Source organism: Anguilla anguilla, chromosome 8, assembly GCF_013347855.1.
Source record: "Anguilla anguilla isolate fAngAng1 chromosome 8, fAngAng1.pri, whole genome shotgun sequence".
NCBI classification, from domain to species: Eukaryota; Metazoa; Chordata; class Actinopteri; order Anguilliformes; family Anguillidae; genus Anguilla; species Anguilla anguilla.
The window spans coordinates 33552365-33574537 of record NC_049208.1 but is presented as its reverse complement, the minus strand read 5'-3'; the positions used below and the strand labels follow the sequence as shown (position 1 = coordinate 33574537).

At 41.1% G+C, this 22173-nt stretch overlaps 1 protein-coding gene across 5 annotated transcripts; it reads right to left on the bottom strand.

The window, feature by feature from the left end:
* Positions 1-786: 786 nt before the first annotated feature.
* LOC118233343 lies at positions 787-21500 on the bottom strand. Of its 5 annotated transcripts, XM_035428953.1 has the most exons (10): positions 20787-21500; positions 12008-12028; positions 11824-11894; positions 11137-11154; positions 10692-10970; positions 10082-10378; positions 9666-9953; positions 9299-9477; positions 6033-6125; positions 787-5860 (listed from the first exon to the last, which is right to left on the bottom strand). In XM_035428953.1, the coding sequence occupies exons 2-10, from the start codon at positions 12022-12024 to the stop codon at positions 5438-5440; spliced, it is 1665 nt and encodes a 554-aa protein (XP_035284844.1). In that variant the 5' UTR covers positions 12025-12028; positions 20787-21500; the 3' UTR covers positions 787-5437. The 5 variants fall into 5 exon arrangements, with proteins under 5 accessions (XP_035284844.1, XP_035284841.1, XP_035284845.1 ...); XM_035428950.1 differs by having other exon boundaries at positions 11824-12327; XM_035428954.1 differs by lacking the exon at positions 12008-12028 and having other exon boundaries at positions 20787-21499.
* Between the last annotated feature and the right edge of the window lie 673 nt (positions 21501-22173).

Below are 22173 nucleotides of genomic sequence, written 5' to 3'. Positions count from 1 at the left end.
TGTAGAAATTACAGCTTTTTATGCATAGTCCTAAAAAAGGAGATTTTTATGAAAAATTCTTGCCTTGCCAAGTTATTCAACTGATCTGAATCCATTTCAATATGTGTTTCATATGCTGAAGAGAAACTAGTCCCCAAACAAATCAGGAGCTGACAATGGCTGCAGTACCTGGTGTTGTCTATGGGTCACAGACTTCAAGTAGGCATTGAATGCAAAGGATATGGTATAAGTACTAAATAATACTACTTCAATTTACGAAACATTTATATTTCCCAAACATTATGGTGCTCTGAAATAGGAGGGCGATGTATGAAAGTGCTGTAATTTGTGTAACTAGTGTATATAAATGCCATAAAAATAAAAAGCTGAGTGTTCACTTTAATCACATGTGAATTGTTGATTACTCATCTAAACTTGTGGCGCAGAGAACCCAGTCAAGAACAAATAGGCTAGGTCTTTGTGCTAAACATTGTGGAGCTCAGTGCATATAGTCATATATGATAGTGTAGTATATGGATCGGGAACTGTGGTCGGTTCCCTGTATCAGCTGAGCACTACAGCTGGACTGATTATATGCTGGTTTGCACATTTACCTGAATTCATGCAACTTTTGTCCACTCTTAAAAAGAAATGCAAGCGCTCATTTTCTACCCACACAAACACAATTTGGCAAGTTAGTGAAAAATGTTGACTGAATACATTCTGCATGCATTCACATCACCTCTCTACAGAAAGTTTTTAAAAAAAGAAATGAATCACAGGAGACAGGACACTTCCTTTCTTGCGTGTCTTTTCAAAATCATTTTTTTATTATTACTTTAAGTCATTCCTTCAAGAAAACATGTTTTACAAAAATCTGTGGCAGATGCAAAAAACAGTATCATAAGATCTATAAATGTAAAACATCACATATTGTTCATTAAAAACTGAAAATAGAGTTAAGGTTTATACATGGTAGTGAAGTACAATATGAGTCAGTGGAACATGTTTTGAGAGTGCAGTACTCATTTTTGTGTCATAGGCATTGTGTCCTCAGTATACAACAATCCTTTAACCATACTACGAAAGTTTCAGCTGTTGATTAAATATATAAATCATATTTTAAGCATGCTGTACCATAGTATAACTTCAGTGTGTTGCCATACTGTAATGTGTTCAAAACATATCGGAAAAAAGGTTAAGTGCAAAAGCCAATACTGTTATTAAAGACTAAATTAATTCTGTACTTTTCAGGCAAAGGCATAAGAAATATCAATGACCTTTTATGATAGTACTGTTCATGTGAGATCGAATATATGTTTGTATATCATATTGACATACCCATTTCAATAGTAATACTACTCTGACTGTACAGGCAGACACTGATTGGTAAGGTTACATGTATATTAATGCAAACTTGCATAAAACTGTCTTACAGGCAATCTAAAAGCTCAGCATGCTTCAGCAATCATAACATTTTTATTTGTAATTGTGCGCATAATATATGACAGGAATTATTATAAGAACGAATATTTATTATATTAGGTATATTACTAGTCGCATTTGTAATCGTGGCAATAAAATATTACTCCTACTGTGCCTAGCAGTATCAAAATAATACTCTTGTGTATCTGGGTTTGGGTTATGATTCAATGATGATGGCTCTAATGGCTCCTGCAGAAAGAGCCACCAACATTAAAAAAAAAAAAAAAATTGTTTTGATCTCTCAGGCATTAATTCACAAAATCAATGAGAGTAATTTCTTAATTAACATTTATATTAGATGTAAATATATTTGCATGGGATGGGAAAAGAATGAGGATTATTGTGCCCTTTGGATGTGAAAGCTTGCATAAGATTTGCATAAGTAAACAGCTTTATCTCTACGCATGCAATATATACAGAGATGACTGAAGGGGTCGTGGTGTTTGTATGTACTATATACCCTGCATGCAAGGTGTGTGTGTATGTGTGTGTGTTAAAACAATATTGTGGTTGTGGATCAAATCAAAACCTGGTCCCTCTCCAATTCACATAAAAGGAGAGGTCTCTGCTCTGAGTCTAGACACTGTAGGCAGTGTCACCTGGGATTAATGGATGCTTTCTGACTAGAATGACTAAAGGCCTTTTGCAATGCCAGTCACAATTATTAATCTAATCAAAATCCAGGAAAGTGTGACAAATCCCTATTTCTACACCCTGCAATGAATACCACAAATTGAATGTATATATAATATAAATGTACATACAATTGTAATGCCCTTATGAAAAAGGTATATGCCTGTCTAGAAAATCCAAAGTACAAGGAACAGCTCAGTTATTGTCAGCATCTCATATGTAGCTTTATACTTAATTTTAGAATCATCATATCAATCATTATTTAAGCTGTTTCATACACAGACTATAAAGCACAGAATGACACTTATTAAGCTGACAATACCCCAGACAGTGTTGTGTTTTATTTTTTCAAACATCTATTCCTTATAGTTTGGATTTCACTTGTTTCATTTGTTGGATTTCATATGCATTCTTTTTTCATGTGTGAAAAAGACACTCTCCATTGTCATATGTTCACATCTGCAATACCAAATCTTTCTCTCATATTGTATATGCTCAAAAAAGCTCCAATTGTAAAAAGAAAAAAAGAACATAAAAGAGAAAATTGTTTAGCTTTTGGCAGATGGATCTACTTACAAGATACAATTTCATGATGTTATGAAGTTTTGCTTTGAACTTTTGTTAAATAAGTGAGTTTTTGTAAAATCTGTGCTTTTTGTGGAGACCCACTAAATGTGTTTGCCTCATTGCTTTGAACTAGAGGAATCATCCATGGATATCTGTGCTGTGCTGAAATGGGAGGTAGAAATGCTAATTCATCCCAGCAAGATGACTGTAACCTCCGCGTATGTCATGTGACAGCGTCCCTCTACTTCTGAAATGAAACCTGGGCCTTCAACAAACCTGTCCACCTGCTCAACCTTTCCAATGCACTAAAATCCACATCCACCCTTATACTCTCTGTAGTAAAACACACATTCCCAACACTGAATTGGATGAATAGTTCTTCAAGTTGGCTGTACCCTGACTGTACCCATGTCTATTTCCTGTGTTTCCTAAAAAAAACATCTCATATCTGCAGTCTCATATCTGGGTTCAGTAGTGATTGGCCTGCTTTAACTCAAGTTATAATTGAGTGACTTTGAGCCTTTTAATTGGATGAGAATATGTTTCAAGTGGACATCAGTAATTTGGCAAACAACATCTCTAAATAACCTTTGGACTGTGGCTCCCCAGGATCACAAGTGAGCACTACTGATTCAGTCCTTCTGTGGAAGGGGTGAAAACCCAGGGTGGCTATCTCGGGGGTGGTTACATGGTCCTCAGGGTTTTACAGGCACCAATGAGGGCGGAGGTGGAGCAGTGTGATGTAACCATCATGCAGTCCATCGTCTGTGGATCTGCAGGGCTGTGGCACGCTCTGCAATCCAGGGGGTGCCTCTCTGACATCAAAAGGGTGTCGGTTTGACGAGTATTAAAGTGCTCAGTGTCTCATTGATGTGTTCAGTGCCTTGGATGATGGTGAGCAGTTGTAATATGGAGATATCCAGTGGGCACGGTGGGTGAGACATGTTAGGCTGTTGTGGGGCACAGGCATCTAGGTGTTCAGTAGGTCTGCGGTGTTGCTGCTCAATCTCTTTGAGTATTATGATGTTGCCGTCATCGCAGTCCCTCCTGTTCCTGCTCTGCTTTGCCCAGGAGCTAGGGCCACATGGGAGATCAGAAGCGTACGGATGGGGTGACATCCAGGGTCATTCAAAACTGTGTCCATTGCCAGGATATGTATAGTGGGACGAGTTTAGGGATCCCCTAAAGTTGAGGGTTTGACCTCCCAGTTGGCTGTTAGTACAGAGAGGAGGGCCACTCCAGAAATGCCACTGGCTGACTCCTGGTAACCTCAGCCACAGGGGTGAACTCAGCTGCATCTCCAGCACCAGGTTTTGCGTTTTGCTTGCGTACGTAACACTGGATCCCAACGACAAAGTCACAGATCGGTTTAAATGCATCGCTAGATGCAGGACAAGAAATTGCGGAGCTGTGATCGAGCCACCTTCCTGTCTTACATTTACATAAGGAACCAGATGGCAGCCGTGGGATGTGTTAGAGCTGGACTAGGTTCTTTCAGTTTGGGCATACGGAGGTTAAATACTATCAGGGCTCCATTTATATGGGAGTTACATTCTTGAGAGACTTCAGAAAGACACATAAAACTATAACAAACAACTTTGTAAAGAATTTTAACTGGCAGCTTAGCAATGCTGATGTTGTGAATAAACCTGATGTGAAAATTCTAACATGGCTGAAATGGCTTACTAGAGAATCTATCCAACACTGCCACTTTCTTCTTCATCTATTTCAGATTCTAAATAGCGGTAAAGGCAGTTGGCTGGGTGACCTTTATGAGACTGTGTCCACTACCACACAGTACCGGAGCAGTGCAGTGCTATCAAATGAGCAGCTGAACACATACATTCTGGCGGCTCTGCATCTGTGTAACCATGGTTCTATGCCATGCACAAAAAAAGGGACATGATTAACTGACCATGCTTATCTGACATTTCCCCCAAAGAAATAACTACAGTGTAAATGGAGACCTGATTAGTCTCACACATTTGGGGAGGTTGTGTTGCGAGTCAGAGTTTGGCGAGGTTGGCATTTCAATGTTATCATTTTGTGAAATGCTGTCTCAAGAAAATCTGAGTTTGTAATGGTGTCTGTTAAGTGCAGCGGGTGGCTGTTCATTTGAGAGAACGTCTGATTTGGAGTGGAAGCTAACAAGCTGAGGGTTTTCAGGCGCTGTGATCCAATGTTCTTAAGTGTTTTCTGCTCTTTTCTCGACGGTTTCATGTTCTGCCATTTATTTTCTCACTGGTGTTTTGTGTGGGATCTGTAGGTATTCTTAATAGAGCATATATAGCAATAACAAGTTCTTTGTAGCATAAGCTATACAACGTTGAAACCCAGCGTTTTAATGTATGGTTCAATGTATGTTTTTTTAGAATGAAACCCTGGGTTAGTATTTGTTTGGCCATGAACCAAGCATTTACCTTATTGTACCAAACATTTTGGTTTTCTTCAGCGCATAGTTCATTTGAAGCATACCTGAACATGTACAAAGACTGTAATAAACTTGCTTGGCCTATTTTCAGGTAGATCAAAGATGCAAGTTAACATGTGTGGTTAGTGACAGTCATGCATCATAATCTCAAAGAACTAGAAGCTGTTAAAGCGTTACCCATGGATTTTGTCCCTGCCGTATTAGCAGCGAACTGAACTTAGCCGTGTGCGTTAGGGGGGTCTATTTGCTGGGGAGCAAGATTGTCAAGATTTTGGGGGTTGGGGGGCGCCAAGCTTCTAAAAGATCGGGGGGCGGGGGGGGGATGGGGGGGGGGGTGGTCCCTTAGTTGGCAGCTTTCTCGCCGTTGCCATCCTGACCGGCGCCGGCATCGCTGGGCGGGGCGGAGTCCTTGTCCGCCTCGTTCGCGGGATCAGCTTCGGGAGGCGGAGCCGCCATTTCGTGGCCGGCCCCGGGGCTCAGGCCCACCTCCGGTGAGGACCCCACCCTGGGCCCCTGCGCGGTGCCGCCGCTGCCCCCACCAGGTTGAGAGTCGGGGGCCTGCTTGGTGCTCTGGACGGGGTCTGGGGCGGACGTTCCATTGGGCTTGTCAGAGTCCAGGAAGGATAGGTACGACGGGGGCACGTCCGTGTCGCTGTCCAGCGGGAAGCCGGAGATGTTGAACTCCACCCCCGAGTCGCTCGTTTCGAGGAAATTTTTATCCGAGAGCAGGGTGTGGTAGCGCCCCCCTTTGGACACCTCTAGACCCTAAGGGCAATAATTCAACATTTTGTATATTAGAAGCAAATTATTTCTATTATTCTGTTTCTTACATCTGATTTACTTAAGGGGTTAGCTCATTCAGTGCTCATTCAGTTATAAGTGTTGCACAATTATACCACCCCTCCTCCCTCCCGGAGCTGTATTGGACCCCGCCCACCTTGATGTCAGCTTCTGTGTTGTCGGTGTTGCTGTCCCACTGGGACTTCATAGTGGATTCCTCAGTGAACCTGGTGTAGGCCTCATGGACCACCTGCCACCGAGAAGAAACAGAGATACATCTGCACAGGAACAGGCTTCACAGTAAAATCCACAGCAGATGCAGCCGTACAAAATACAGCAGCACGCTCACACAAGGACCACACACACTAAGCTGACACGAGAAGCGCCTTATGCGTACAGATTAGTGAAGGTTCTAAGAAGAGAATACGCATTGCAATATTGTGATAGGCTCTCGGTGGTGGAAAATATAGTTCCGGCAGGCTTGAAATAAGGACTAGATTCTTCGAGGGCCCACCTGCGATGGCAGATGTGGACGGTGGGCGATTTGTCTCTGGGAGCGGAGATTGCAGGGATTAAGTCAATCGATGGGTTTACAGGGGCTGACTCTAGGGGTGGCCCGATAACCGTGGAGCAGAACAGGAAGCCCATCAGAGAGCTCTGTCCTACTCCGGGATTTCCCGGGGCTCTCCTGTATCAACAGGCTCTTTGATGGCAAAGAGTTTATCGAGCAAACAAAGAAAAAGCCTGACCATATTTAAAGCCCCAGCTTAAATGCATCCGAGAGAGAACCTCAGGAGAGCAGACCGAGCCCTCACAATGCCACAATAGCCAATAAGCCTACACAGGCTTTGAAAAGAAACATTTTGAAATGCTAATGATTCACACGTTGGTGAAGAGCGCCTGGTACACAAAGTCACACACATGAACATGAACATACGGAGAACAAACAATAAACAAGACACATAAGTACACATACTTTATAGGGCTGTCAGTCGATTATGTTTATTGACTGATAAATATATATTTTTTGCAGATTAATTTTGAATAGTAAACCAAAATGGATTTGCATCATTTACTTGATCCATCCATCCATTATATAATTCACTTATCCTGCTCAGGGTTGTGGGTTAGATAATGTATGGATGGATGGATGGATGGATCATTGACTTGATTGGTTTGCACAATTACTGTGCATTTGCACGCACAAACAAGGTCAGACATTCAGACAGAATTGTGCCGCTGGATCATTACAGTACATCATGTCTGCTGGCTAAGCCTTTTCCCGCAGAAAACCTACTTTTATCTAATCAATGATCACATTCTTTATATACCACTTTACCACTTTAATTAAAATAATGAATGCATGACAATAAATATGGTAGACACTGTTTAAAACAACATTAATCACACTTAGTGGATTGATCTAATTTATTACCCAGTAATCGCTACAGCCCTAATGTTTAGACACACAATACACAGACATCAATCGACAAACAAATACACAGAAAGAAGCTTCACACCATTAAGCGTTAAGACACAAAAATAAATAAATGAAATGTGTGTAAAGAAAGTATCTTCATTTTATGGAAATATATGACAATATATTTCTCAGTATGTCATGTTCATATGACTGCAGTTATTATAAACAAATAACTGTAGTTTTTAACATATTTACAAAAAATTCAAACGGAACATCAATTGGAGCACAAAACAAGTGCTAAACCTATGCGATGTGTATACTGAAGAGCCATCCTAGTGCAGTAGCACAAACACCAATACAAAACCTTATAACTATGGAATAAATCAGGAACACGGTATCTCACCAAGCAGGAGTTCCTTCTGATGCTCCGACAAGAAGAAGAAATGTAACGCAAGTCAATAGTTAACTAACCTTCTCCAGCAAACCGCTGTGTGAGACATTTAAAACACTCCAACATCGACTCTAATTAGTCCCCCTGTTTGCGCAGACAGGGAAATGGCGTTCATTCCAAACCGCTGATGATGATTAATGGAGTCATGTGCGCCGACGACTACACAAGCTACACAGGAAAAGCGAATGGAACACATGGATGTCGTTAATTGGTCTCCATGGCAACACACAGGATGAATGGCCTAGGCGTTTTAGAGGATGGGAGACGGGTCTCATCCTGAAGCCCGTGTGCTACACCCACCTGCAGGAGACACCGGGTTACGGTTCGAGTGGGATTTCTACTGCAGCTGTTTTTGTTTATTTTAGAACATCAGTTCTTTGCAACATGGCGATGGAGTGCAATGCACAGCATATTTATAAGAAATGTAACGCAGCCTACAGTGTTATACAAATATCAAAAGTTTAGTATCGTCGAAACAACGGGTCGAATGGGTCAAACAACAAGTACAGACAAAAAGGGAGGGAGAAAAAAAGAGAGAGAAAGAGAAACAAACACGGAGAGATCGACAGACAGACGTGCAAGAAGACTCAAATTCGCTAAAAACGCGCGTGTGCACCTCGTTTCCATTAATCGCATTCGGCTACACCTGAGCGAAGCCAGCGCGCTATCCTTCAAAATGTCGGTTTGAGTTTCAGTCTTTTTTTTCAAATCCGGTAACCACCCGGGAGATTAGCTGTCCTTCGCTCAATGGATCCGCATGCGGTTGGAAAAATAAGTCCCTTCTGGCACACTGAAAGAAATGGAAATCATTTCTTGTCCTTACGCCACATTACAGCACAAACGGCGCTCAGGTGGTTGAGTTATCCCACACGCTGCCTGTCTGTTACTGTTGATGGAGCAAATATGTTTTCCTTGCTGATGACTGCAGTCTGCACAGCCGCTGGGAAGCTCCCTTAATATCTTAGAAATCTACCGACTGAAAACATGCTATAAACCTATTCTCATGTATGTATTTTGGTAAGGAAAAAAAAACTCCAAAAACCTTTTTTTGGCATTTCAGCTATCATTGGCTGTTGCTGTTAGGCAAACCGATATGGCTTTCAAGGAACCAGAAAGAAAAAAAGGTAATAAGAAGAATGCATCTCTGCCTAGGAGGCAAGCGTTATTAAAGGGCTTGTCAAATAAATTGAATGTGAAATGTTTTTCTTCTGGACCAGAAAATGAAACAAAAAAGATGAAAATGAAAAAAGAATAGCTATATACTGGAGTAGCTATAGATCTGGAAATGAACATTGTCACAATAGCACCTTGAGGTCAAGGTGCCACGCTTGGGTCTACCACAGGTAATGAAATACACCTGGGGAGGTGTAGCAGTGTGCTGAGGTGTAGCAGAAATTTGCCCGATGGAAACAGGGCTGCAGCTTCTCTACCCTGCTGGCTTTCACATTAACTATGCGCGTCACGTTCCAGTCGGTGACTGCCAATCAGCAGGTCCTCCCTGCGCTACAGCCTTTTCCAGGGCTGTCAAACGGGGAGGAAACTGGGGTGTTACCTGGCGGAAGGTTTCGCCGTCCCCCTTGCCAGCCTCCTGGGCGATGCGCGCTATGGCCCTCGCCCGCTTGGCTCGATAGTGGACCTTCGCCAGGCAGGACAGCAGGCACACAAACAGGAGGAAGACGAGCAGCGACAGGAGAGAGATTATCGCCACGTAAAGAGGGGGCAGCTTGTAGGCTGAAACGGGGAAAGAAGGAGCGAGGGAGAGGGAGACAGAAAGAAAGGAGGGAGGAAGGGAGAGTGAAAGGCAAGGAGAAAGAGAGTAAGGGAAGGAAAGGCAGCAAGAGAAATAACGGAGAGAAAATGTTAAAAGGCTAAGGTCAGAGTAAATCCTCCGCTTCCATCGATCGAACCTCCCCTCTCACCTTCCACCTCCACTTCGGTGTTGGAGATGACGAAACCTTGCAAGTCGGTCACCGTGAACTGCCCCGAATCACTGAAGCGCACCCGCTCCAGGATTAACATGGACCCATCCACTGAGAGCCTTTTATCCAGGCTGGGCTCCCCCGGCACCACCAGCTCCCCCCGGTCCAGAATGAGCCGCGCCCTGCCGCTGGACCTCTGCCTGTACTGCACCGTGACTTTGGAGGGGTCCAGAATCAGGTTGATCTTCAGTGTGCCGGCGTACGGTAATTGGACAAAGACCTGGTGCTCTGAGGACCAGAGAGTGAAGGCGAGAGAGAGTTTTGGAGAAGGGAAAGAAAGAAAGAGTCGAGGGGTTAGATGGGAGGGAGGAGAGAGAAACGAGCTTGTTCTCTTTTTCTCTCTCATCCCTTCTCACCTTTCACGTTCAGGCACGTCCTCTTCCTCACTTTCTCGTCAGAGTCCAGAATGGTGTAGCTGCCCTCGTCTGAGCCAGTCACGGTGTGCAGGATGACCCTCTTCTCTGACGCGGTCAGACGGGCCTTGTACTCCTCGCTGGGGGTCCAGGTCTGGTTCAGGAGCAGCACCGGGCCGTCCGAGGTCTGGTTGAGCTGCAGCACGCTGGACCGGAACTCCAGGGTGATTGGGCCCAAAATTTTGCTCAGGGAGATCAGGTACGTTTCGCCATATTTAAGATTATGCTCTATGGTGCAATCTGAAAGAGCCAACAGGGGTACGGTCAGACTCATCAGAAGCTGCAACTGTACATCCATTTGCAACATGCAAGACAACTCTCTGTTTTGTACAGTGTATTACGCCCTCTGGGTAAAATGCACTTTAATTTCAAATAAACTTTAAACAACAATCATTTTCACTTTCTTGTTCATGTGCTAAATATTCTTAGTTATTTTTAGTTTGCGTTCCAACTTAATCATCGGATGAGACGCAGAATATTAAAATGGGGAAGAGGGTGACAATGGGGTTGAATCTTCAGACAGAAGATGAGGAACAGGAGGAGCTTCAAGTACCTCTGACCATGAGAATGATGTGCTTGACGTCCTCTGGAGTGTCCGTGTGTTTAATGACATACACGCCCTCGTCCTTCTCCCCCACGTCCTCCAGGATCAGGTGACTGCGTTGGGGGTTCAGCTTGGCCCGAGAGCCAAACAGCACCCCGTCTCTCATCAGAACGTCCTCGGAGCCCTCCGGGCCAACGCTGGGCTTGAACAGCACCTCCGTGGTCTTCAGAGAGGGAACGGGGAGGTGCACATCTTCTCCAAAAAAAGCAGTGTAGGGTTCTTCTTTCACTGGCAGCAAGAGCGAGGAACAGAAGCCGAGAATTTTGACACAGGAAGTGGCAACGTGCCTGAGTAAACTCACAGTAATCAGCGCTAATTTACAGTGCGGTTATTCTTGTAACTTTAACAATAGCTATGGCTCATCGGCAGGATGATGACAAGCTGAAATGCTCACCTTCCAATCTCGCAGACGCTGTGAAAGAAAGAGAAATAAGTTTATTTTAAGAAAACCTTTTGTCCTGGTATTTTTTCCCCTCCAGGAAAACAAAGTTTATTGTGTATTCACTTACAATTCATGCAAAAAAAAATTCCACTTTTAATTTTGGCATACAAAATGAGGACTTCTCAAAAATATGAAACATTTGTTTTTTATATCCAACTTAGTCTCTGCAAATTGTGAATCAGAGAATCCATATGACTCCTTTTTAAAATGAGAGGCCTTAAAACATTTGATTCCACAGGTTCTGAACAAAACACAAAATCAATAGAGCAGATACTGGTAAATTATATGCTGTCTCAGATTCTCAATGTCCAAAATAGAACAACAGTAGCAAAAAAATAGAACTGCTGCTTGGTATAGATATGGATAAAAAAATAGAAAAGACAGATGGTAAGGCAGTCACACCCTGAGATGGATGTGCCTGAAGACTGACGCAAGTTCAACCCTTTATCTCCCCCTGCCGATCATTTCTTAGTATAACAAGTTACATCTCTAATACAGTATATTCACAAATCATGCATGTGGAGAAAAGCCATAATCTGCATGTGCTATTACAAATACACACTTAACACTATATCTATGCACCACATACACCACACAGCTTATGTTTATTCATGCAGTTGTGCTTTTTATGGTACTTACCCAGGAAGAACACAACACTGAATACAACCACTCTAGTCATTTCCATTTTGACCAAACTGACCATTTGTCCTCTGAAAGAACAAAACCAAAAACATGGCTTATGAAATGGTAGACACATCAGAGACACATTACTCATTTCAGACCAGGGGATCAATGCCATTGTATCCTTGAGCAACATACCAACCTGGCTTCAGTAGGCATCCAGCTATAAAAAGGGGTAGTATATAGAAATGTAAGCTGTGTTAGTCGTTCTGGAAAAGCCATAAGCCAAGAAGATAAATGTTTCAGTGTTTCAAGCAACTAAACCAAAGCACCTATAATAAAACCATACAAAACCAACAAAGTTAACCAGTGAGCATGACTGTGCTGACTTTTGTGCATTTTAATGGAGCAACAATGATAGGGTCTCATTGGCTGGTGTCATCATAATGAAATCAATTCACTTGCGTGTCTCAAATTAAGTTCTCAAGTTCTTGAAGAACTGTCCTGTTCCTCAGTTCAACACTGAAACACAGGATGAGTACTGATATATAATCCTTCACTGAATGCATTATATTGACCAGGTTTAAGAAACAGGACACTTTTTTATTTTACGATAAATGTACAGTAAATGGCATAAAATCCTTGTGTGAACATTGTTTTCTGAAAGCATTGTGCAATGTAGGCTTATTACAACAAATCATAACAGCATTTCAATTTTTTTTTAAATGCAAAAAATTACAATGACCCTAAAATCACAATCAAATATTAGTACTAGCAATAAGAACTGTATACTAATGACAATAAACCGAATTACAAGTGTGATTTTCTTCATTATGAACTCAGAGATTGTGCAGTTCTCTCCTGTCCACATTATGCCACCTGCACCTAACACAGGGAGCCCTGCAGTCGAAGCGTGTGCACTCATCCGAAACTCTCCCCCGCGCCCCAGTGACACTGCAACCCACAGGGAATGCAGAAGAGTTTGTGGGGACCAGGGAGTGGCCACGTCTGTCATCCCCAAGCACTACTCACCTGAGGTCAATTGGCAAGCAATTGGCCAGCTGCTAGCCCTTATGAAGCAACAGCCCTGGCCTGCATACATCCCTGTTTTGTGCTGCCAGTGGTACACTGCAGTCCTCTCCCTATTCTTGGGGATCAGCACCATTAAAGACGCTGCTTGTTGCATTCCACAGTCTGTTGCTGCTGGAATTTGACTGAAAATTACCAGAGCTCTTTGTGAGCAATGAATTTGCTTAAGCGACTCAGAAATAATGTTCAAACAGTGTTCCTTGTTTTTATTTAATTGCTCGCACATTCATGCAGAATGAAAATTAAATATTGTTTGCCTGTGGGATGAATTGAATTGTGACAGTGTACAGCTTGAGATACAAAATTGTTATCTGGTGCCCTTGTCATTATGTGTACACAAAATTCTCCAGAAAGCAACCTATCCAAAGAAGCCCGCCTCCCCCACCTGCACAGCACTCTCAGACAAGGCCAGTTTACAGAATTGAGTTAAATGTGGGGTTTTTTTGGGTGGAGAGATGCTATGGCATATCTGGCAACGCACAGTCACAAATTAAGTGCAGCAGAGGGAGAAATTGAACATGTGTTTTGCTCAACTGCGATGAAAAGGAAGATTTGGGTAAATACATTCTTTTTCACCAGAGCAATACCAAGAAAGATGAGGACAGATTGTTTCACAAAGATTGTGACAGCACTTCATTGTGATAATACTATTTATATATTTATTAGATAATGCTATAGAGAATCTCGCCAGGACAGCTAATACGTGTACTTATTCTGTATTTCAACAGTGAAATGTATGTAACTGTATCCCATGCATCTTGCTGGGTGTTCAGAGATTAAGGAAACTGATACTTTTTTAGTTGGGTCCTTTTATATGATGCAATATCTCTTCAATTCATCAAAATGGTGGGTCGCTTCTATACCAAGTAAACTTAATCATCTTAAACAAAATGAGACTTGCACACTTGATATTGTGGTCCAAAAAATAAAGCTTTAATACAGCACAGTTAATGTTTTGGCTTGCAAGCCTTCATCAGAACAGTCAAAATACTAACTGTGCTATATTAAAGCTTTATTTTTTGGAGCACTATACCAATTGTGCAAATCTCACTTTGTTCAAGTATTAATAATCTTTTGCTTGTGCACCTTAGCTATTGGGCTGATGTGCATGTATTTCTTCAGACATTACAATAAACTTAATCATCTGTCATCTGAGTCTCAAACTAAAACATCAGCTTTATTCATGAGTTCAACAACATAATTAGAACATTACAAGAAATGTGCCCAGCAAACTTGAAGTGGCAATACATATGTATTTGACAAGAAGAAACAGTGCCTCCCCTAACAAGCTTGAACCTCCACTGGGCTTAATTTGTCACGTTTCGGTAACAAGTTCAGTCTGGGGACAGATTTCTGCGTCTTGGCAAGCAGTGTTGGACTGGGGGTTTTTTATTCTCAGGAACAAACTTCAAGAGGGTATTTGTCTAGTAAAATACAGTTCCTGCATGATTCATCTGAGATTGAAGAAGCAAGGCATTCAAAGCATTGTCACAACTGCACACCTGTTTAATTTCAGGGACAAAAAATGGCCTGCAAGTTTCTATTAGCTCTAATATTAGTATATACATGTCTCCCCTTATGAAACAGTCCTACATATTAAATAAAATATATCACAATTAGAAGACATTGATAATGTACATCTTGTAATAGAAAGGAAAATATATAAATTGTTAACACTTTTGAATATTGGAATACATTGTTTTTAAAATACATTGCTGTGAAATACATTTATCTTTATATTTTCTGCACATTTACAACATATTGCACAATATTCCATTTCTGTATCATAGATATACCTTTCCAAAACTGGAAAACATGACTATTTTACTTAACTCATAGGCCTTTCATATAAACTGCAGACAACTGCTTTATGATGCAGATAAGAGTGGAAAATAATTGTGAATTCATTTGATTTTCATTGCTAACGATCACTTTGCTGTCCCGTAAAGTCGTTTCCACAATGACCTAAAAAAACTTAAATAGACCACATGGTATCACGTAACCCCTACAATCAGCTCATTGAAAGCTGATAAATTATTTAGCAAAATGGTACTGGCAAGTTCTTATTTCGAGTTCAATTGATCAGGAAAAGCTTTTTCAATCAAAAGAATAATTAAATGGTTTCTAAAACAAGAATGAATCTGGAGAAGCTACAAGTCCCTAGTACCAGGGTAAGCATGTCACATGATGAGACTAACAGCAGGCTGAACCAGGGGCACCTTGGCCAGTATGGAGCAACTGATCAACCGGTGGCCCATCATGTGAACCCTGTCCAGTGTCACTGGAATCAGTGGGAACAAAGGAAAGGCATAGAGTGTCAGTGGTGGCCACTCATGGCCCAGGGGAATCCAGGCTAAGGGTCCCAGGGAGTCTGACATGCAGAACCAGCAGGGCAGGTAGGTGTTCTACCAGGAGGCAAACAGGTCCATCTGCACCTTCTGAATCTCTCCCAGATCTGCACTACCTGAGGGTGAAGCCTAAATTCCCCCTCCGGTAGGCCATCTATGGAGAGTATGCCTGCTGCTATGTTCAGGGTTCCAGGGATGTAGGCTGCTCTCAGTGAGAGCAGACAATCCTGGGCCCACATTAACAACTCAAGGGTCATTTTGTGCAGGCCCTGAGACTGTAAACCACCCTAGTGATTGATGTGGGCCTCAACCGTGGTGTTGTTCGATTGCACCAGGACATGTTGACCAGGCAGAGGAGACAAGAAAAACTAGAGGGCCGGGTGAACTGCCCTGAGCTCCAGCAGATTGATATCCTGCCTGGTCCGGGGGAGGGGGGGGGGGCTTCAGCGGCCACTGCCACATAGACCACTCTGTATACTGCAGCCCAGCCCTCTAAAGAGGCATTGCTGCACACTAATTTCCTGCAATGGTCACTGCTCACACTCACTTCCTCTTTCAGAAAGAATAGCACCACACACTCTGGGCTGCCATGCACTCAATTGTCACCAGAAGTGAACAGAACCACTGTTAAAATGGTTGAGATGTTGAGATGGAGGAGGCCCAGGGGAACCAACATTCAGGCCGTCATGAGTGAGCCGGATAGCTGCTGGCACTCCCAGACAGACCAGCCCTGTATTGCCCATGGTACCCAGTTGTGGAAATCACAATAGCAACAACAAACTCCAAATGAAGTGACTAGATAGTTAGCTGCCCCAAGCTATGGAAGAGGCGCAAGTATACTTGCAAGTATAGAGGCGCAAGAAACAAAAAGCTCTTACCATTGAAATGGAGTGTGCCGAGAAAGGAAAGAGGAAGTGGCAGTCGCAGCACTACCCGTACATCGGACTAATTGAGAAATCCTATCTCAGAGCGTTTCCTGCCGCACAGAAGGATACCATAGTGGGCTGATCAAATAAAGTGAAACAACTCTATTTTCTACACAAATACACAAAGGGAGAAGCACTAGGATAAGTAACATTAATTGTAACTAAAACTTGTTGATGAACAGGGTTATAAAACGACATTTCTTATAACAAATATTTACAATACTTGAATTGATGAAACCCATGGGCAATCAACCCGAAGTGACGTTATTGATTGCTGAACTCAATGAAAGCTATGACTGAACTTGAAAAGTAAGGATCGTCATGCTTGACTTGTAATATGGCATCAAAAAGGACTTACAGTATCCTTCGGGATACCAAAAAAGAAGGTCAAGAAAGGAAAACTTTCACAGAGAAAAGATACAACATTCATTTCACCTATAACCTGTTTCTATGGAAAATGTATTTCTGTCAGCCAGCAACTGTTACGTCTTCTTGTTTTGTGGGGTTTCTGCCTGCCTGTGTCTGGGTCTTCAGCTAATTGAAGACCTGATTCCCTGATTGCTGATGATGTGCACCTGTGCCCACCTGACAGCTTAAAATGAATAAAAGCCTGAAGACATTGCAGATATGGGGCTTTCTTTGACTTCTTGGCACTAGTTTTTGGCTGGCTTGGTTGTGCATTAGAACACTTAAATTACTGCGTTTTGCCATATGATTTGTTTTCTGTTTTAGTTTTGTGTGGGTATACTTTTCTGTTGCAGTTGGCCAGGCAGTTTTTTCTTTTTTACTTTGTTTTCAACACCTTTTCAGATAGTTAGGTCAGAGTAGGGAAGTAGGGGTTTGCTGGAAGACTCACTCCTTTTGCTTTGCCCCGGTAGGGAGGGTCAGTATTGCAAATTGTTTTAGGTAAGGAGTAGTTTAGCTTTGGCCTGGTTACTGCCCGGGCCATCCTGTCAACCTACGTATGGTAATGTTTTGTATGTTTGTCTTCATCTTTAAATCTTTTTGTTATATGTAGACGTTGACTCCTTTTCTGGTTTGTGGCATTTATGTGTTACTGTCTATCATGGTCCCTGGTTAGACTTTTGTGATGTAATGGAAACAAAAAGAATGCTACCAGAACGGCTAGCTAGCCAATGTTAGCTACGACCTAATATGAAGGAAATCCATTGATCTAGCTTGCTAACCCTATAACATTCAGCTGTTTCTCCAAGATGGCTAAGCTAGTAAACTGGCAAGGTCAAACTAGCTAGTGAATTTAACAAAATCATCACTTCTTTTCTACAGAACTCTGACCACTGAAAAAGTTGCCCACTGCAGCTTATATGAAAATATGCTCACTTGTAGTGCCACTAACTATCTCGCATTAGCACTGATTGCCAACTAGCGAGCATTAGCCACTACTAGGTTGCTTGCTTTGGCAAGAGATCCAGAGGTAAAATATATTGCAAAAACGGTTGCACATTGCACTTATGAATTTGATCTTAAATGCCTTATTTTTGACATTACTGTGTCTTGTTGTGTATTGGTCATAAATATATTGCAGCCCTAAAATTGCCTACCTTTCTCTGGCTAGTTTGCTAATGTGTTGTCTATAGTAACTTAACTACTGAGGTTCCAATGGTTATGTAGCTAGTTTCATTATCTATGTAAATTTAATAATCATTCAAAAATAGAATTCTAGGCATAATATCAAAGTATTAGCTATTGTATACTTACAATAGCAGGGGTTAGGTAACAGGAAATCAGGATTTACAAAGGAGTCTTTGCATTTTCTCTGTCCAAAGCCAGCAGCTTGGTACAGTAGTCTCATTCTCTGGTGCAAAATGGAGGGTGGTGGAGCTCATTTTGTGTACTTTCCTTAACTGAGAGTGCACAAACAACTTCTGTATTGTCAAAGGATATCCTCATGTGGCCAGTGTAAGTGCATGAGGGAATTGGACTGCAGCCTAAGGACACTCATTTGCGCAATGAATGACACTACTTGGTACACATTTGTGGTTGTGTAACTTCCTGTCACAGATATTTTTCAAACCGCTGTATTGTTTTTCTTTTGAAATGTGTGATACTGAGACCTATATGTTCAGCTAATGACTTCTGGCAAAAGGTTGGTAGCAACAGCCCATCTTTGTGCTTGGCATCAGGAGTCAGGCATTGGAAATCTTCAGCCTTCTTAAAATTGGTCTTACTATAAATTAAGTATGTCCAGTGTCCACATCTTGCATATCCAACACATCAAATATACTTGCTCATCGAGAGCCATAGTTCAGGGCTTTGTAAACTTCGTCCTATGGCCCCCACATATGCTGTTTTTGTAAAGCCAACTTCTTTATCAGTTAAGGATTTTGGAAACATTGGGTAAGTTATTTCCTCATTTTTCCCTTATTTTAACACAATGCAGGTTTAGTTCATTGTTGCTTGCTTTGTTTATGAACAAATTTTCCACAAACTTTGGAGGATTAACTCTAAGTAGGCGCACACACAAAAAGTATTTAACGTTAAAAATCCTGTTTTACAAAACCATCTGTATGCTCACCTGCATGCAATTTTCTCTTGGAAAAACTTCAGTTTCTGCGTAGGTGCATTAGCCTAGTATCCCACCCCATTAACTCCCACAATTACCCATAAATGGTTCATGGAACCCCCATTATGAATATTGATATGCGTTGCATCTTAAAGCGGCACAGTTTCACACAGCTGCAAACATGAAAGTCAGATACATCAGAATAAAACATACAGAGATTGCATCAGCCTATAGGCTATATCTTCCCAATGAAACACCTCACCATCAAAATGAAATCACATTGTTGGACCTCACATTCAGCATTCGATTTCAGAATAAAAGAGCCTTTTAACCTTATGATTCTGTGCTGTGGGACTCGCCTCTCTGATGGCATAAGCTAAAACTCTGAATGTAACACATGGGAGGTGTCGCTGGCGATAATATCGTTTTTCAGACAGTCTGGGTGCTTAAATATGGACTTTCTCTGTAACATCAAAAAGACTGAAACTACTTCAGCTTAAATGTTCCTCTGACAAGGGACGTGATTAATGGAAGGCTGTGTATTTTTATATGAAGTGAAGGGATTTGAGTGAAATCTGTGTGGAAAATGTGCATACACATGGGTCATAGTTTGCATAACTGTATGTTTTGATGTCAAGTTTGTTCTTATAAATCCCATATCCACAGGGAAAGTGGTATACACATATTTTTTTGTGTGTAAGCACTGTTTATAAAATAGGTCCTAGGCGTACTGTTTAAAAATTTTCACCTCTCTGTCTATAAATCAATTATGCATGTTACCTCTGTCAGAAGGAATCATTTGCTATACAGTGCATGACAGAAAAATGAAAGAATTGCTAGTCTGAAAAGTATTCTGCCTGATTCAAATTCCTAGAGTGAGCATATGGGACATTCATTCTTCAAGCCATGCTAGCTATTTCAGAAATAATGTGGTTTTAAGAGAGTGAATCATCCCTCAATAGTAAGTTTGGGAAGCCCTGGTCTAAATTATTTGTTATTGCATATTTGTTGCCAAAATGAGGATTTAGTTTGAAACCTAATCCATTCTGTAACTTGTAATTCTTTTGAGTCTTTGCATTATGGAACATAAGCTTAGGCTACACTTGCAGTTACCACAATTTATTATTTCCAGCAGCTATGGAATAAATCAGCTGTTGGCTCATAAACAAGATCAACACTACTTTAAAATCTGTGTTCACTACCTTCACACCTTAATCCACATCACACTTTAATCCACATCCACAGGAAAATTAAAAGTACAACTCCTCAATGCTTTTACACATTCCTTCATCCTTTCTCCTCATGCACATTATTACATAACTATTGCACAAGGTTAGCCCAAGAAAAAAGGAGTGCACATGATTTCATTAACAGTACAAGGTTGACCTGAACACAGAAGACATGAAGCTCAACTAAATGGTATCCGAATTATATCCATTCATTGAAAATCTCTTTAGGCACAAAGTAATTACCACATGCAAGTATAAATCGATATATTGTTCTACATCACTAAAGAGCGCAACAAACGAATCTGCGGGGTTTCTCTCTCTGACACACACAGTATAGTATAGGCCATATAAAACATTTTCAAGAACAAAACAACGGAAAATGTGTTAATTTAAAAAATGCGACGCAAATATTTGAATGGTAAACTGATGAATCAACACGAACTAACGCCTGTTCTTCGTATTGTAATAAAATAGGATTCAGTGTGGTATTACATTAGTCTAGTTCGTTGAATGTTGCCTTGTGTTAATCCATATATTCAGATTTTATTAGTATACAGAAAATATAAAGCGTAAGATTTTCCTACTCAATATTTGAAACCAATATTTAACGATGTATAATTCCTCTTTTAAATCGCAGAGAGATGTTGCTAATATTTTTGACACGTTTATTGCGCTAACAAAAGTAACACGCCCTAACGTGACCTAAATAGATAATAACCAACCACCTAGGTTATCAAACCCCAATGCAATACGTAAAATTATCTGACGACCAGAGCAAAAACTGCAGAATTTAACCCATCACTCTCCCAATTTAATAAAAATCGAAACCATTACATGCATATGATAAGTAATGGGTTGTAATTACCTTAAATCAACGAAATCCTATCCGAAATGGTTGGATAAAGACAGGATTTTAAAAAAATTGCTAGAGTATTTTTGCTCTCAATGTATCGGTCTTTACCTCGCGCAAACCAGTGAAACGAAAATATTAACTGGGGTTAGATATAGAGAAAAATCTGTACTGGGTTCCTCAGTTGTCGCCTTGAAGTAAACATCGGATGCGCTCGGGATACCTCGGTCATCTACGGCTATTCAGTCTTCGAGTTCATTTTAAAGTGGCATATCATCACGTTGACAATTAATGTTTTTAATTTCACATTGCATTTCAATGTATTTATTTTATAAAGCAAGAAAGGGAAATAATACGAAGTTAATGTAATTTGCGTTGCCGAGTAATGGTAAACTGTGTAGCAAGACACATTTATGAAGCCAGCAATATGCTGACAACATGATCAAGGATCACGCACGCGCGTTCGTTAAACTGTATTTTCCGCTGATATGTCAAGCATGCTGGAAAGCCAAAGAAAATCACATATGGAATAATGAACGACAAATACAGATAAATGGTGACTGCTTACGTCTATGCATTCTCTAGATTATAACAATACAGTAACGTCTCCTCGTTTTTGTTTCCTCACGATCGAGTGGAGGAAGTTGGTTGGATTTAAGCAGTAGCCCGTCAGCGAAGGCGAGGCAATTACCCTGCTGAAAGGCAGTCTGACCACAATAAGCATTTTTCTTTTTGTTGTGTAAATTAAAACAATTTGTGAATTAAATGAGATGCCTCATTGTATGTGAACTACATTTTGTTATATCTGGATTTAACATCTTCATTCTGAAAGGTTCCACAAGCTGTAGGCCTCAGTGTTTTCCTTTGCATTTATGGTTGACTTGCTTACACTTGAAAAACTCTTACCATAATATAACTGCTTTAAATGGGCTGGTAAAAAAAATGATTCCACATTTGTTACCAATGCCTGGTGGATGAATGTATTATTAAGATCATGCAAACCATTGTAATTTGTTTGGTAGGTATCTTGACAGGAGGAAAATTACGCCCCTACCAAATGATCATTATTCCTTTATCTTTGTGTGGGGAATATACATACAGACTTGGTTGGAGATGTGCAAGTGAAGGCCTGGTCTTGGACTCAGATTTTACCCGCACATAGCCTACAGCTGAGTGCTTCCTGCAGAAGTTTCGTGTTTCAACAACCTTGCTCAATCAATTTAGGTCCCCCATGTCGTAAAATAGACAGCGGTGGCATTTTTATATACTGTGTCTTAAACCAGTAATAATGAGCATACATTTTTGTTGCCATTGTTGATTATATGTTCAGTCATATGGTGTCAATAAGGTTTTCATCTGTAACCTGGACATTCTAATTAAAAACCTGGTGTCTATCATCACT

Coding starts and splice junctions, on each gene's coding strand:
- LOC118233343 (XM_035428950.1), bottom strand. CDS start 12,001: ATGTTGCTCAAGGATACAATGGCATTGATCCCCTGGTCTGAAATGAGT. Junction 9,954..10,081: donor GACGTGCCTGAACGTGAAAG/GTGAGAAGGGAT, acceptor TCTGGTCCTCAG/AGCACCAGGTCTTTGTCCAA. Junction 9,478..9,665: donor CACCGAAGTGGAGGTGGAAG/GTGAGAGGGGAG, acceptor TCCCCGTTTCAG/CCTACAAGCTGCCCCCTCTT.